This window comes from Schistocerca americana, chromosome 7, assembly GCF_021461395.2.
Source record: "Schistocerca americana isolate TAMUIC-IGC-003095 chromosome 7, iqSchAmer2.1, whole genome shotgun sequence".
Classification (NCBI taxonomy): Eukaryota; Metazoa; Arthropoda; class Insecta; order Orthoptera; family Acrididae; genus Schistocerca; species Schistocerca americana.
Genome location: NC_060125.1, coordinates 139,154,612 through 139,169,027, shown reverse-complemented (window position 1 = coordinate 139,169,027; position 14,416 = coordinate 139,154,612). Strand labels below are relative to the sequence as shown.

Sequence of the window (14,416 nt, the reverse complement as noted above, 5' to 3'; positions counted from 1 at the left end):
CCATGGCTGCGGTTGCCCTTGACGCTGTATCACAGACAGGAGCGCCTGCGAAGGTGTAAACGACGAACCTGGGTGCAAGAATGGGAAAACATCATTTTTTTTGGATAAATCCAGATTGTGTTTACAGCATCATGATGGTCGCATCCGTGTTTTGCGACAACGCGGTGAACGCACATTGGAAGCGTGTATTCGTCACCGCCATACGGGCGTATGACCCGGCGTGATGGTATGGGGTGCTATTGGTAACACATCACGCCCGGGTTCCCGGGTTCGATTCCCGGCGGGGTCAGTGATTTTCTCTGCCTCGTGATGATTGGGTGTTGTGTGATGTCCTTAGGTTAGTTAGGTTTAAGTAGTTCTAAGTTCTAGGGGACTGATGACCATAGATGTTAAGTCCCATAGTGCTCAGAGCCATTAACACGTCTCTGTCACCTTTTGTTCGCATTGACGGCACTTTGAACAATGGACGTTACATTTCAGATGTGTTACGACCCGTAGCTGTACCCTTCATTCGATCCCTGCGAACCCCTACATTTGGCTCTGAGCACTATGGGACTTAACATTTATGGTCGTCAGTCCCCTAGAACTTAGAACTACTTAAACCCAACTAACCTAAGGACATCACACAACACCCAGTCATTACGAGGCAGAGAAAATCCCTGACCCCGCTGGGAATCGAACCCGGGAACTCGGGCGTGGGAAGCGAGAACGCTACCGCACGACCACGAGCTGCGGACGAACCCCTACATTTCCGCTGGATAATGCACCACCACATGTTGCAGGTCCTGTACGGGCCTTTCTGGATGCAGAAAATGTTCGACTGCTGCCCTGGCCAGCACATCTCCGGATCTCTCACCAATTTAAAACATCTGGTCAATGGTGTCCGAGCAACTGGCTCATCACAATACGCCAGTCACTACTCTTGATGAACCGTGGTATCGTGTTGAAGCTGCATGGGCAGCTGTACCTGTACACGCCATCCAAGCTCTGTTTGAGTTAATATCCAGGCGTATCAAGGCCGTTATTACGGCCAGATGTGGTTGTTCTGGGTACTGATTTCTCAGGATCTATGCACCCAAATTGCGTGGAAATGTAATTACATGTCAGTTCTAGTATAATATATTTGTCCAATGAATACCCGTTTATCATCTGCATTTGTTCTTGGTGTAGCAGTTATAATGGTAATAGTGTAGTATTCTTTGATTTATTTCTAGGTTTTAATTTCGCAAGACGTAAAGAAAATGAAAGTCGGCTACAAGAATTATTAGAAGAGGTTTTAAAAAATTGTTCAAATGCTAGTTCCTGTGGCTCGGACAGCAAAGAAGAACTTGACAACGTTTCTAAGAGAAGTGAAGAAAGTGATTGAGAGCGGGAGGGTATTTCTGATGATTCGGAAGTGCCAAAATACGAGTCGGCGGCTCCTAGTCAGTCAACTGAGGTACTTGGTTTTTTTTATGCATCCAAATATGGTGCAATATGGATGAGAGGCTGTCCTAAACAAAGGGTTCATATTCGTACTGAGAATATTAATTACTATTTCTCCAGGTGTCAAAGGTGCTGCTAAATTGATGAAACAGACTCTGAACGTTGGAGTCTCTTTATAGCAAACAATGTATCTAATATCATACTTACATATACAAATAATCAAATAAGGAATAAAAGGATCCAGAAATAAAGAGCAGTACCACATGAAAGATGCAACTCTCGATGATTTGAAGCCATTTATGGGACTTTTATATATAGCGGGCCTAAACCGCTCAAACAGACAAAAAGTTAACAATTTGTGGCGTACAGATGGTACAGTAGTTGCAAACTTTCGGCCTGTATTGTCACTGCAGAGGTTTTACTTTCTCCAAGATCTTGTAAGGTTCAGTGACAAGAACACCCGGGACCAACGAAAAAAACTGACAATCTGGCGCCTACAAGATATATTTTTGATAATTCAACACCTTACTATACATGAAAAGTTTCTATCTCTCCGAGACCGATCTCCTTTCCGCCTATACACTGCAAACAAAGAAGCCAAATATGGCATCAAAATACATGATTTTATAGATGCGAACAGATGCTATATGTCGGTCGGGGAATATACACGGGAAAACAACCACCAGGGCTTTACCAAATGTGTAATAAGCGTTCGATACCGTAAATTGTTTAGTGGAACCAGTCACAAAACAAGTAGGAATCTGACGTTCGATAATTGGCTTACTGGATTACAGCTCTTGAAAGAACTTTCATTGACTTCTGTCGCTACAGTCTGTAAAAATAGCTGTAAAAATAGGTAAATAGCTCTCGATTTGGGTCCCACAATAACATTACATTGGTGTCCTACATACCTAAAAAATGTAAAGCGGTGCTGGTTATGCCAACCGGAAACTACTACTTAATATAATGCAACCCAAGCCGGTGTTGATGTTGGAGATGAAATGTCAACCGAAAAAAATTACCTATTATAATCCAATTAAAGCCACTGTTGATGTTAGTTATGAACTGAGTGCCACTTACGATGTTTCCCGCAAGAGCGAATGTCGGCCTATGACCTTTTTGTGGTATACTCAATATGGCTGCAATAAATGGCATCAAAATCTACAAAGAAAATAACATAGGTGACAAAACACGCAAGAAGGGCGCAGTCCCCCCCCCCCCTCGCAAAAAATGGCTGGCAGATATGTTAGGTGTGATGACTGTACTGAAAAAAGAAGTCAGGAAAACAAAACACAGCTGTCCTGAATGTTTGAAGCCAATATGTTTGGAGCACGCAATTTTTATGTGTAGAGAATGTGGTGATATGTAGGTGTAATGTCGGTGCTGTGCTATTAGACCTCGTAAGACCTTTTCGTTATTTTTCCTGTTTTTATACCTAAAAGATGATACAGTTATGTCAATTAACCAAAGAAGCTGAATTTTGTTCGAATTTTATATGAAAAACTGCTAAGCTACTAAGACTTCTAATTTTTCAAAGAAAAAAGGCTTTTCTATCTTAAACACAGAATTTTAATTATTCATGTTGTTTAATAGATGCTATTATTAATATCCCAAGTAAAAAAATACTTAAAACACAATTATAGTATCAAACATTCGTCTTCAGAGTTTCGGGTATCACCTGCACACGTCATAGCTGATGTAACAACTTCTCACCTCATTCACGCCGGGTTACGCTACGTATGTTCTTGGTGCTACGCACGGGAAGCGGCGTGGCCTGCATAACACACTTGGAATCATCTAAGAGAACCATTGCAATACTTGCTGCTGGTGGCCAGATGTGTTTCCAGGGGATAAATCAGGAACGTGGTCTTCTTGAAAAAATTGACTCCAAACTGCAGCATTTTGAGAGCAAATTTCTGTTCATGAGTATATATTTGCATAACTTAACATTAAAACGGTCATCTAAAATCAGTTGATAGTAGCGTACACAGCGGTTTCCGCATGCAATAAAAATTAAATTTTCAATCTAGATAAATAAAAATGTAAAAATTCATTTGTTCAGAATCCTACATCTGCGAAAGTTCTTCACCGATTGCTTTCAAATTAAGCCACAACGTTGCATTCGAATACGTGTGTGTTATTCAATACGTATTTTTAATATAAAGAATGAATAAGTAGATATGTAATATATAAATGGAAACCGATTTACTTTAAGTTTGTACACAATACTCTAATCAATATTCGGTCGGACATGGGCTACATATTCTTAATCCATACATATTATAAAAATGAATGAACATATATATGTATGTATAAAGCTATGCATTAATGTTCTACATCTGCTCCTAAACCACTGGACCGATTGTAACCAAATGTGGTACGCATATCGCCTACTATTTTTCGGGAGGACGACGGTTCAAAACTCGCGTCCTGCCATCCTGATTTAGTTTTTCGGCGATTTTTGAAAAATCGCTTCAGGTAAATGCTGGGATGGTTCCTTTGAAAGGGAACGGCTGACTTCCTTCCCCATCCTTCCCTGACTAAATGAGACCGATGACCTCCCTGTTTGGTCCCCCCCCCCCCCCCGAGCCGGCCCAAGTGGCCGTGCGGTTAAAGGCGCTGCAGTCTGGAACCGCAAGACCGCTCCGGTCGCAGGTTCGAATCCTGCCTCGGGCATGGATGTTTGTGATGTCCTTAGGTTAGTTAGGTTTAACTAGTTCTAAGTTCTAGGGAACTAATGACCTCAGCAGTTGAGTCCCATAGTGCTCAGAGCCATTTGAACCATTGAAACCCCCCCCCCCCCCCCCCCCCGAAATCAAACAGCAATCGCCGTGGGGGTAACAGCACGTGCCTGTCAAAGGGATGAGAGGTCGGTGTGGGAATGCAGTGTAGATCACGACGCGTAAATTCGCAGAATTTATTCATCCATTAATCGAGAATGTGAGGACTTAGTGACTGCCATAAACTTTGTAGATGATTTCAAATCTTTACGAAACTCGCTGATAACCCTTACGAAATAATGAAAGGAAAAAGTTTATCGCTTACTACATTTTTACTCCAGCTAGAGTAGAACTGTCGCATGAAGCATGAGCTTTCAATTAATTACTTCTTTACTAATAAATTAATTCGTGACACATTTTTCATACAATATTCGCATACACCAATGGCTCTACCTGCAGAATTATATCGTTGTACGACGCATGCTTGAGGAAATATGACGTCATTAACACTGAGTTGCTGCAAGACGTTTTATCACTTCTTTTCCACAAGTTCTACTCTCAGGACATTTCGGAGAGAGAGTGTCCACACATGCCGCTGAATGTACCTGCAGAATTATAACATTGGAGGACACACATTTTAGGAGATATAACCTCATGAACATTAAGCTGTGTGAAAACCAAACTGCAGGGCGAAATTCAACCAAATTCGGTACACATGTTACTTACTCTCTGGAAAGAAATACAGTTGGGGTAAGAACCTGCAACTCCTATTGGGATGCGTGTGCTCAGCTACTTTCACATAAAATTCACTATACAGTGAGAGGTATAATCTTATATATTCAAGGTCAATACAGCAAGTCACGTATTAAAGCAAACACCAGGTATATGTTTTGAAGTAGTTCAACTCGTGACACGCCAGTATGCCAGACTTTATTCATCCAGTATTTGAGAGTGAGAGCACTTAACGACTACCAACGAATTATTCACTTAATTTCAGACCTTTTCGGAACTTTTTGTCATTGCTGTCACCAACAAAATAATGAAAGAAACAAATTTATCGATTACTACATTTTCGCTTCCCATACAGTAAAACTTCAGCATCAGGAACAACATTCTAATTTATTTGGTAGTTCGTTTATTTAAGAATTGAGGGTGAGCGGGTGTTACTTAGTCCTTTATGTTGCTGTCTCCCATATCGGCTACTCTTTATGCAGCGTTGTGAATAATATTGTCATCAGAACAACGTTAAAGATTCAGCGCAATATTAACAAGGTAAGCAGAGAAATGGAGCCTTATTGTTCCGCTCCGGAAATGGCTGACATGTTATTCTGTTGTAAATTACCCAACGGCTATTTTCCACAGCCACGTGTTCTGTCTGTCGAAACGACATCTTCAGCGCCGCATTCCATCTGGCATGGATTAGACTGGCCGGCATAACCTACTCATTAAACTGCAGCTCGACCCAATCGCTTAGATTTCAGTTGTAAGGGCATTTGAAGGAACTCCTGCATACCACGCCCGCAGACAATGTGCACGGCATACAGGAGCTTGTGTGACTCTTCTACGTGGACAAATCCAGGGCAGCCAAGGTCATCGGCAGGAATACGTAATTCTGTGAGAGGGACGTATAAGGATCATCGATAACCACAGTGGGTAGCTGCTCTGGGGTCAACAGAAAGGCGACCACCATGGGAAAATGAGGCCCGTATCTCAGCAACTAATTGTTTCTGGATATGTGTTGACAGTAATTTTTTTTTAGTTTAGATCACCACTTTCTCCTGTAACGATATGCGGCACTTTTATAAACATCCTGTGTAATTTTCTATTGTTGTGAGTGCTTGGCTACACGAGAAGTGGTTGGGAAATCCTTATGAGCTTAGAGACTGCTATTTTTTATAGAGTAATTATTTTTTAAAGTGTGTTTTAAAACACATACGAGTAAATCCGCGTTGAACAACGACGGAAGCAATGTTTGACGAGGCTCGGTGAGGCGAGAAGTATCGGGTCGGTGCACCGCTGGTGGGGCTGAGTTACTGGTTTGTACAGCGCGCGTCTAAACCGGGCTCAGCTGGCCTTGTTGCCCTTGAAACCTCCTTAAGTCGATGTCATTCTGAGTCTGAAATGGTTTACTAGTGAGGAATAGCTTCTGCCGCAGTAGTTATGAACAGCAACAACAGCCTGGCTAAAGCAGCACCGTCTTTTTCGGCTAGTTTCAAACAGTAACAAAGGAAAACTTGGGATTAACATCGATGTCATTCGATCCGGAACAGAAGCTCGGATTGAAGAAGTACGGGAAAGGAATCGCACGGATAGACCCGCTAAGCGATTTCGGGCAACCCCAGTGTACCAAATCTGGACGGCAGGCTGTTATTTGAAGTGACCTCCCCTAAAATGTAAGTTCATTGTCGCGCCACCACATGAACAGCGAGTTACACAAGTCCAGAGAGACCATTCACAGTTTGCGATATTACGGATCCAACATGCGTCATCATCAGCATCATCATCATCATCACTATTATACCACTCAATAAAAAATTAATATTTATTTGCATTGTGTTTGGGATGTAAGTGCAGATATCTTTATTAGTGACTTACGGCAGTGTACTGAACAGCGTTATATAACTATTTAGTTCATTAGCAGACTGATAATTGTAGCTATCAGGAGCAGAATGTTTTTACGTTTGTTAGTACCTCTAAGTAGACGTCGCAAGAGCAAGACATTAATACTTATTGCCACTGGGCAGCAAGTCAAGTGTTGAAATTTGAGTGCATGTACGCATTCGGTTAGTCTGTACTGAGAAACGTAGTCAACTTAATGGCAGCCGCCGAAGTGGCCGTGCGGTTAAAGGCGCTGCAGTCTGGAACCGCAAGACCACTACGGTCGCAGGTTCGAATCCTGCCTCGGGCATGGATGTTTGTGATGTCCTTAGGTTAGTTAGGTTTAACTAGTTCTAAGTTCTAGGGGACTAATGACCTCAGCAGTTGAGTCCCATAGTGCTCCGAGCCATTTGAACAACTTAATGGTGCATTTAAGACCAGTCAGCAAACAGCAGGTAATGAATTATGTGACGTATTTGCGGAAAGACTGTATAGCGTCCCCAGTGAAATTATACTGTTTTTTAAGTCTTTTCTTATTCAGAAGAGACATTTAAAAATTGGATAATATACATTTTTCTCATGTATCCGTATTATAATAATTTCTTTGTATAAGTTTCGAGGGCAAAGAAATACAACAAAATGATCTAAAGAGACGACAAGATACGCTCTTTTGTTAATTTTTTAGTCGTCTTCACTTCTTCTCTTGTCTTGGTTGCGTGTAGACAGACATCTTGCGAGTGCTGGCAAATGTAAGGATATTTGTACTAATTAAGCAGATAATATATTGATTTAATATCATTGTTCACTTTTGATTTGTAAGAGGTGATCCCGATTTCATGTCAGCCTTCCTTGAATTATCCTGCATTCGAGTAACTTACAGCGCAACAATCGCACCGGCCGATGCAGCCAATGACGCCATTACGTGGCGATATTAACTTATAAAAATTTGCGGAAGCGATAAATCGCCCGCTATTAATATAATGTACATAATCTCCACAGCCGCCCGACGTTGCAGAAAATACGTAGCTTTAAGATTCTTATTTTCAGTACCACAGCCGAGAGCCAGAGCCAGGACTCCGACTACAATGCAATGGTTAACGGAGGTAAGAAGAAATACACTCGCCCGTGTGTGGGCCACAATTGTAATTAATAACTAAAGATTTTTTGCTTTAAAGTGAACTAACTAGCAGAGGAAATTAATATGAAATGTTTATTCCATTGTTCAACTTATATACTCATGTTTTAAGATTCAGTGAGTCTAATTCCACTGAAGATCAATATTGTTAAAAAAAGAGAACTTCACAAAAGCATTTAATCCTAAATCAAAATTGAATGAAATATCATTTTGATTAAGGCCCACCACGTAAGTCGGCAACAATCAACATTACCAATAAATAATATATTAAATTACGACGGCCGACGGACGCGAGATTGGCGCCCAACGTGGGACAATTCTCGCGTCCGTCGGCCGTCGTAATTTAATATATTATTTATTGGTAATGACAAAAAATGTTCGTGTTTTTTGACAACTGATAGATGCAGAGTAAAAATAACTAAAAACTGAAAAGGACACACATTAAAGTATTCTACCAACAGTCACAATATCTGAGCTTACACTTCAAATACTCTACATATAAATTCAGCCATCGTATGTTTGTGCTCGCAAAACACTAAAAATAATAGGTCGGTTCACTTGAAATTTTGAGACAACGTTGCATTCGAATACTCATGTGTTTCTACAGCTGAGGAGTGATTTTATTTTCTGTTCTCGAAAATCAATATGTGAGTTACTCTGATTCGCATTCTTGCATCGAATTCAATCAATTTCTTATGTTTGCGATATGGTTTCATTACGTGTCGTCGAAAATCGATTTCACTGCGTTGGCGCGTGGGTAGTATGCGGACAGGTCACGTGGACGGCGCGCTCTCGGCCTTAGGCGCACCCTGGCCAGGACAGGGGTAGACTCGGCTGGGTGGAGCGTGGAGTGCAGCAGCCCAGACCAGACGAGGTTGGGTCAGCGCTGCCTGTCGCTTCGGAACGCGGCAGTCAGTCGTGGCAAGTCGTGCTGGCACGTGCCGCATTCCAGCGTGCAATGACGCAGTTCTGGCAGGAGTGGGTCGAGGGACATCTGCGCTGACGCCAATCAGCGCCGAGTTTGGTTAATCAGGAAACAGCGAGCATTTTAGGAACGCGACCGCTTGCCATGTTTTCTCTCAGATTGTTTCTTGGCATTACATCACTATAATTGCTACTACGTTACGAAGACCACTCCTAATGTCCAGCCAGTGGAGGCACATGCTAGAGATACATGTCTACGACGATATAAACAAGCTGCTAACTCACTGTGCGAGGCTCCCAGTCAAACTCACGCTGTTGAGTTGTTACGAGGGTAATCCCAAAAGTAAGGTACCCTAATTTTTTTATAAGTACATAAACCTGCTTACTTCTACAGTGGTTTACATCAGTTCACAGCTTGAACGTTTAGCTATTTTTCGACATAATCACCATTTCTGTCGATGCATTTTTGTATGCCCATGTCATACCAGCTCGCCGCCATGCTGTTCAGAAAGTTATGAACCTCTTCTTTCACCTCGTCGTCGGAGCTGAATCGGTTTCCGGCCAAATGTTCTTCTAACCTAGGGAACAGGTGATATTCAGTGGGCGCCAAGTCAGGACTACAGGGAGGGCGGGTGGGTGGGTGATTATGTTCCACTGAAACTGTTGCAGGAGAGCAACGTTTTGCCGAGCGATGTGTGGGCGATCGTTGTCATGTAGAATGTGTATGCCCTTAGTCAACATTCCCCTTCTCCGGTTCTGAAACGCCCGTTTGAGTTTTTTCAGAGTCTCACAGTATCTGTCAGCGTTAATTGTGGTCCCAGCGATCCAGCTCCGACGACGAGGTGAAACAAGAGGTTCATAACTTTCTGAACAGCACGGCGAAGAGCTGGTATGACGTGGGCATACAAAAACTGCCACAGCGTCTACAAAAATGCATCGACAGAAATGGTGATTATTTCGAAAAATAGACAAATATTCAGGCTGTAAACTTATGTAAACCATTGTAGAAATAAACATATCTATTTACTTATAAAAAAATAGGAGACCTTACTTTTGGGATTACCCTCGTATTTGTGGAGATCGCGTTTACGTCACAAACAGACTGCGGGGTTTCGTCGTGTGAGTGATGCCTTTCCAACTTTGTCACGAGAAACGTTCGACCAGCTCCTATCACATTTAATGTGTTCAACTACATTTCAGCATTAAGCAATGGAATGACAAAGAAAATTATGTGTCGTCACTTACAGTTACTCTGCACTGCTGGTACATAAGCCGACGAAGTCTCTTCCCAGTGTGTCACGACTTACCTGAAAGATAAAATAAACGTTAGTTACAAAAAAATTTGTAGAGGAGCCATGTTGTAAATTTTAGTCAAACTCAAACTGAACAAAGGAATCTGCAGTCCCACAGTCTCGCGAGCAGACGTGTTTAATCTCGCATACTCGTATTTGTTGCTCGACTCCCGTAACCGAATTCGAGGCTTCTGGCTGTTGGATTTCCTTCAGTCTCACTCATATATGACAAAGAATTCTTTCAGATTTTGCTTTCTCCAACACCAATCTTCCGTACTATATTCGAAGACTTAGAACTCTTTGCCATTGGCTTCAGTACGTCAGAAAGGTGGAATGTGATGTTCAACAGCCGGAGATGCCACCTTATCATAAGCATGAGCGATGAAAAATAACAGCAGAAAAAAGAAGAGCAGTTTATGTGATATGATAAGATGGTGCACACTAGAAGCAGGAAAAACTCACTATATACTACTGTCCGAGTGTGCAGACCAACTACCAGAACACTATGAGTAAATATGCTGTTCATGAATTGCTTCATATTTCATTGCTGCCATGCCACTCTCATAAACAATGACTTTCAAACGGCAACGTCGGTACTGCCAACGATCCCATCTGGGAAAAGTAACACGGATACTACGCCTTGACTCAAAAAGGAACGAGTCGCTATTGTCACTAGAGCACCGCTCATCGACTGGCCTCTAACCCCCACACTATGACAAGTAGAATTTGGCCCTTGCATTGTGACACGTGTAAAAAAAAAGCTCAAACAGCAGAATACGGACACCGCCTCGCAGTAACGGACTTGCAGTACTACCGTGGCTAGCAAAGGGACGAATGCAACCATGAGTACGTTCAAATAGGTTCTGCTCTGAAGGAGACAGGCAAACACTGTCTGCACGTATCCGATAAGTTCACAGACTGGCAACAAGTGTTGCGTCACGAACCGGCAGAGCGCAGAAACAAAACCGTGTAGTTTCAGTCAGCAGTCAACACACAATCAGGCGTCGGCAAAGAGCGGCGCGTAGATCCGCCATGACGTACACGCGGTTGCTGAGCAACGACAGTTGGTCCTGTCTGGTGGTTCAATTGGTGCATTTCTCGTTACTCGGACATCGAGTTCTTCGCAGGCTTCATCTGTGAACAAGACGAATGAGGAATAACTGCTTCCTAGAGATCAACGTCCTACATACACTACGAGCAGAGAATATTCCTCAAAGCTGCACATTTTTATATAGAGGTAAGAATCTACGTTTCTTTCTTCATAGAGCTTCTGGTGACAAATATATTAATATATGCGAGACATAATCCACCGTATATCTAAGGTACGGTGCAAGTGCAAATAAAATCAAACTAACTAGAATGAAAACACAGACGCTTCCTACTCTGAAGAATGACAATAATTAACATTCAACGCGAACGTCGTTGAACCTAGGGTAGTAATGTTTCATTACTTCTAAACCATCGTAAATTCTACTGCTCCGAATTTTATTCAAAGTAAGTCATAATTTATAGGTGACACGCTGCATACGAAATTTCCTGTTTTATACCCTATAATGCCAATTTTGCTGCTCAAAATGTTATAGGAAAGGAAGACATAGTTTATGCTATGCACTAGTTACAAATTAATCTAATCATTATGACTCCAAGAGTATTTTACACACAAAATGACTACAGTGTCTTCTGCTTTCTTCGACGGTCACCCAGTGATTCTTCATTCACTTCATTTGCTGCTTCAAATCATCTTCTTGAAGAAAATCTATCTCTTCTTTAAAGTCTTCACTGCTTGTGTCTGTCAACTTTCTGAAGCGAATCACTCAGTATGTTAGTGCCAAAATCAAACTCAGCACCATCCACAGTGCGCTAATTTCAGTGGCAAAAGACGAGATTAGCACTGGAGAGCGCCAGTGATGTATAAGCCAAAACCCTTCTGGCTGGGACTGCTTTCACCTACAATGCCACACTGAGACAAATTATGAGCGATACAAGAAGTATGCTGACTACTAGAAAACAGGCACACCATTACTAAACTTTCGTAATATTTACGATAATAGTGCCACCAGCCACATGGAGTCAGGAAATAAATAATTCAACCATTTTTAACAACTATACTTTCCATGAAGGTATTGAAGAGCACGTGTCACTAATCACAAAGAGATAGCGATTACAATAGTAAATTTTACGAGGGTTTAGTAACTTAGGGTTAAATAATTCAGCCGAATTGCGAAGTTACCCACTATTTGGAAGATCCCGTCCGAACGTACAGGCTCTAACGCCCGTTGTCCCGTGGAATCCGTTTAGTAGCTGAAAACCTGTGTGTTGGTTGATGGAGCCCTAATTAAAGTAAATCCATTAGCATGGTTTGCGGAAGTGCCTACCTTCTGAGAATGTTATTCGCAAAACCAGAGTAGGGCATAGAAAAACTTGTGTGTGTGGAGCGAAATCAGTTGCTCGCAGTGAACTTTGTTGGTCCATAGCAAAGTTGACGCTTGTTTAAAAAATTGTACAGATCAATTTTGATTTTATTCGTCATATTTTTCGTGGTTTGTGTTACTTATATCTCATTCCGTATGAAGTTCACTAATACATACCGTTTTAGATTAATTCAGAGCCAATAAATTCACTCTCAAGTTGTTATCGCAGGGAGCCGGCCGTTGTAACCAAGCGGTTCTAGGCGCTTCAGTCTGGAACCACGCTGCTGCTGCGGTCGAAGGTTCGAATCCTGCCTCGGGCATGGATGTGTGCGACGTCCTTAGGTTAGTTAGGTTTAAGTAGTTCTAAGTCTAGGGGACTGATGATCTCAGATGTTAAGTCCCATAGTGCTTAGAGCCATTTGAACCATTTTGCTATCGCAGGGAAACTAAAATGCAAGGGCAGACGATGTTCTCGTTTCCACGCTATGTTATTGCAACATATTCAAAATGTTAGTAGACCGAAAACCACATACGGTGCTAAAACAGTCTTTTACCACCTATTTATGAGAGAATACAGAACATAATTTTAATTATATCGCAAGTACACAACTAACACGGCGCACTGTGTAGGCCGGCCACTGTGGCCGAGCGGTTCTAGGCGCTTCAGTCCGGAACCACGCTGCTGCTACGGTCGCAGGATCCTTCCTCGGTCATGGATGTGTGTGATGTTCTTAGGTTAGTTTTAAGTCTAGGAGACTGATGATCTCAGATGTTAAGTCCCATAGTGTTCAGAGCCATTTGAACATTGTGTACACTCAACGAAACGTGTAGGAGACGTGGTTCTTATTTCGTACTAGTCGTTTTTAAAATCATGTTAGCTCATTAAGATTCAGTTTTCTGTCATGTTTTTTTTTTCTATTTCTTTAATCCTTTCGTGTGAAGGAAGGGACCGTCCGTTGAGCAAAGGAGCATCCAAACTCCAGTCCATCTTGTCCATTCCGAGAACGTGCTACGCCTTTGATCACTCCGACTTTAACCTTCTTATACGTCATTTAAAAACTGTGCTCTAATATGGACAGCATCATTTAAAAGACGTTTGGCATCTGTTTCCGATGCCAGTTAAGAAAGAGCCATCTTTTCATGAACTTAAGGACAGTGTTCTTCGCAAAGCATCATTTTGGTTGTTATACGGCTCAGCATTTAGTTCTTAACAAGAATAATTGGTACGGAGTAGCTCCTACTGTAACTGATGAAACACACATTTTTTCCGATAGCAGTTCTAGGACTACAGGTGGATACCCTTTATAGATTTCCGAAAGACCTCCCACACTAGACGACGTTACCGGCAGCTTATAAAGACATTATCTTATGGAGTACCTCCGTAAATATGTGATTGTCTCGAAAGGTGTTTTACTTAAAGAACACTATGGGTTATGCTGGACGACGAATTCTATGGCGTCGTCTACATCAAATTATAGGCGGTGGATGATCATAAAGAAATGGAGGACTTTTCTGTACGTTCAGAGACTTACTACAAACGTGAGAAGTGCAAGATTACGTCAACAACAAGGAGAAAAACTGAGCCACGACACACGGAACGCTGGCCCCTGAGGTGGGCGTGGTCCCCAGGCTTGCCAAACACAGGCTTTTGGACCGCCAGCCCACGCAGCTCTGCCAAACCGGTCAACCACCACAGGCCGGGTGTTGTTTTCTTGGGAAGTTATTGCCAATGAATGCGGTCGCGGAGCTATTGGAGTTTTAATCATAAGAACACTGTGTGGGCATCAGCGAAGCTACAGGGATGCACGGCATTTCATATTAAAGAGTCCGATGTGCTGATCACATCAGTATCACGTTCATATAGGTTACTTCCACATTCCTGAAAACGCATTACACTGAATGAAGACATAA

At 42.2% G+C, this 14,416-nt stretch overlaps 1 protein-coding gene across 1 annotated transcript in view; it reads right to left on the bottom strand.

Moving 5' to 3' along the window:
* LOC124622799 (furin-like protease 1) overlaps positions 1–10,109 on the bottom strand; it is a 342,484-nt gene extending 332,375 nt beyond the window's left edge. Inside the window, exon 1 of the mRNA XM_047148591.1 lies at positions 10,048–10,109. Coding sequence (XP_047004547.1) covers positions 10,048–10,071 — 24 coding nt within the window. The 5' untranslated portion in view covers positions 10,072–10,109. The remainder of the gene's footprint in view (positions 1–10,047) is intronic.
* Positions 10,110–14,416: the final 4,307 nt, after the last annotated feature.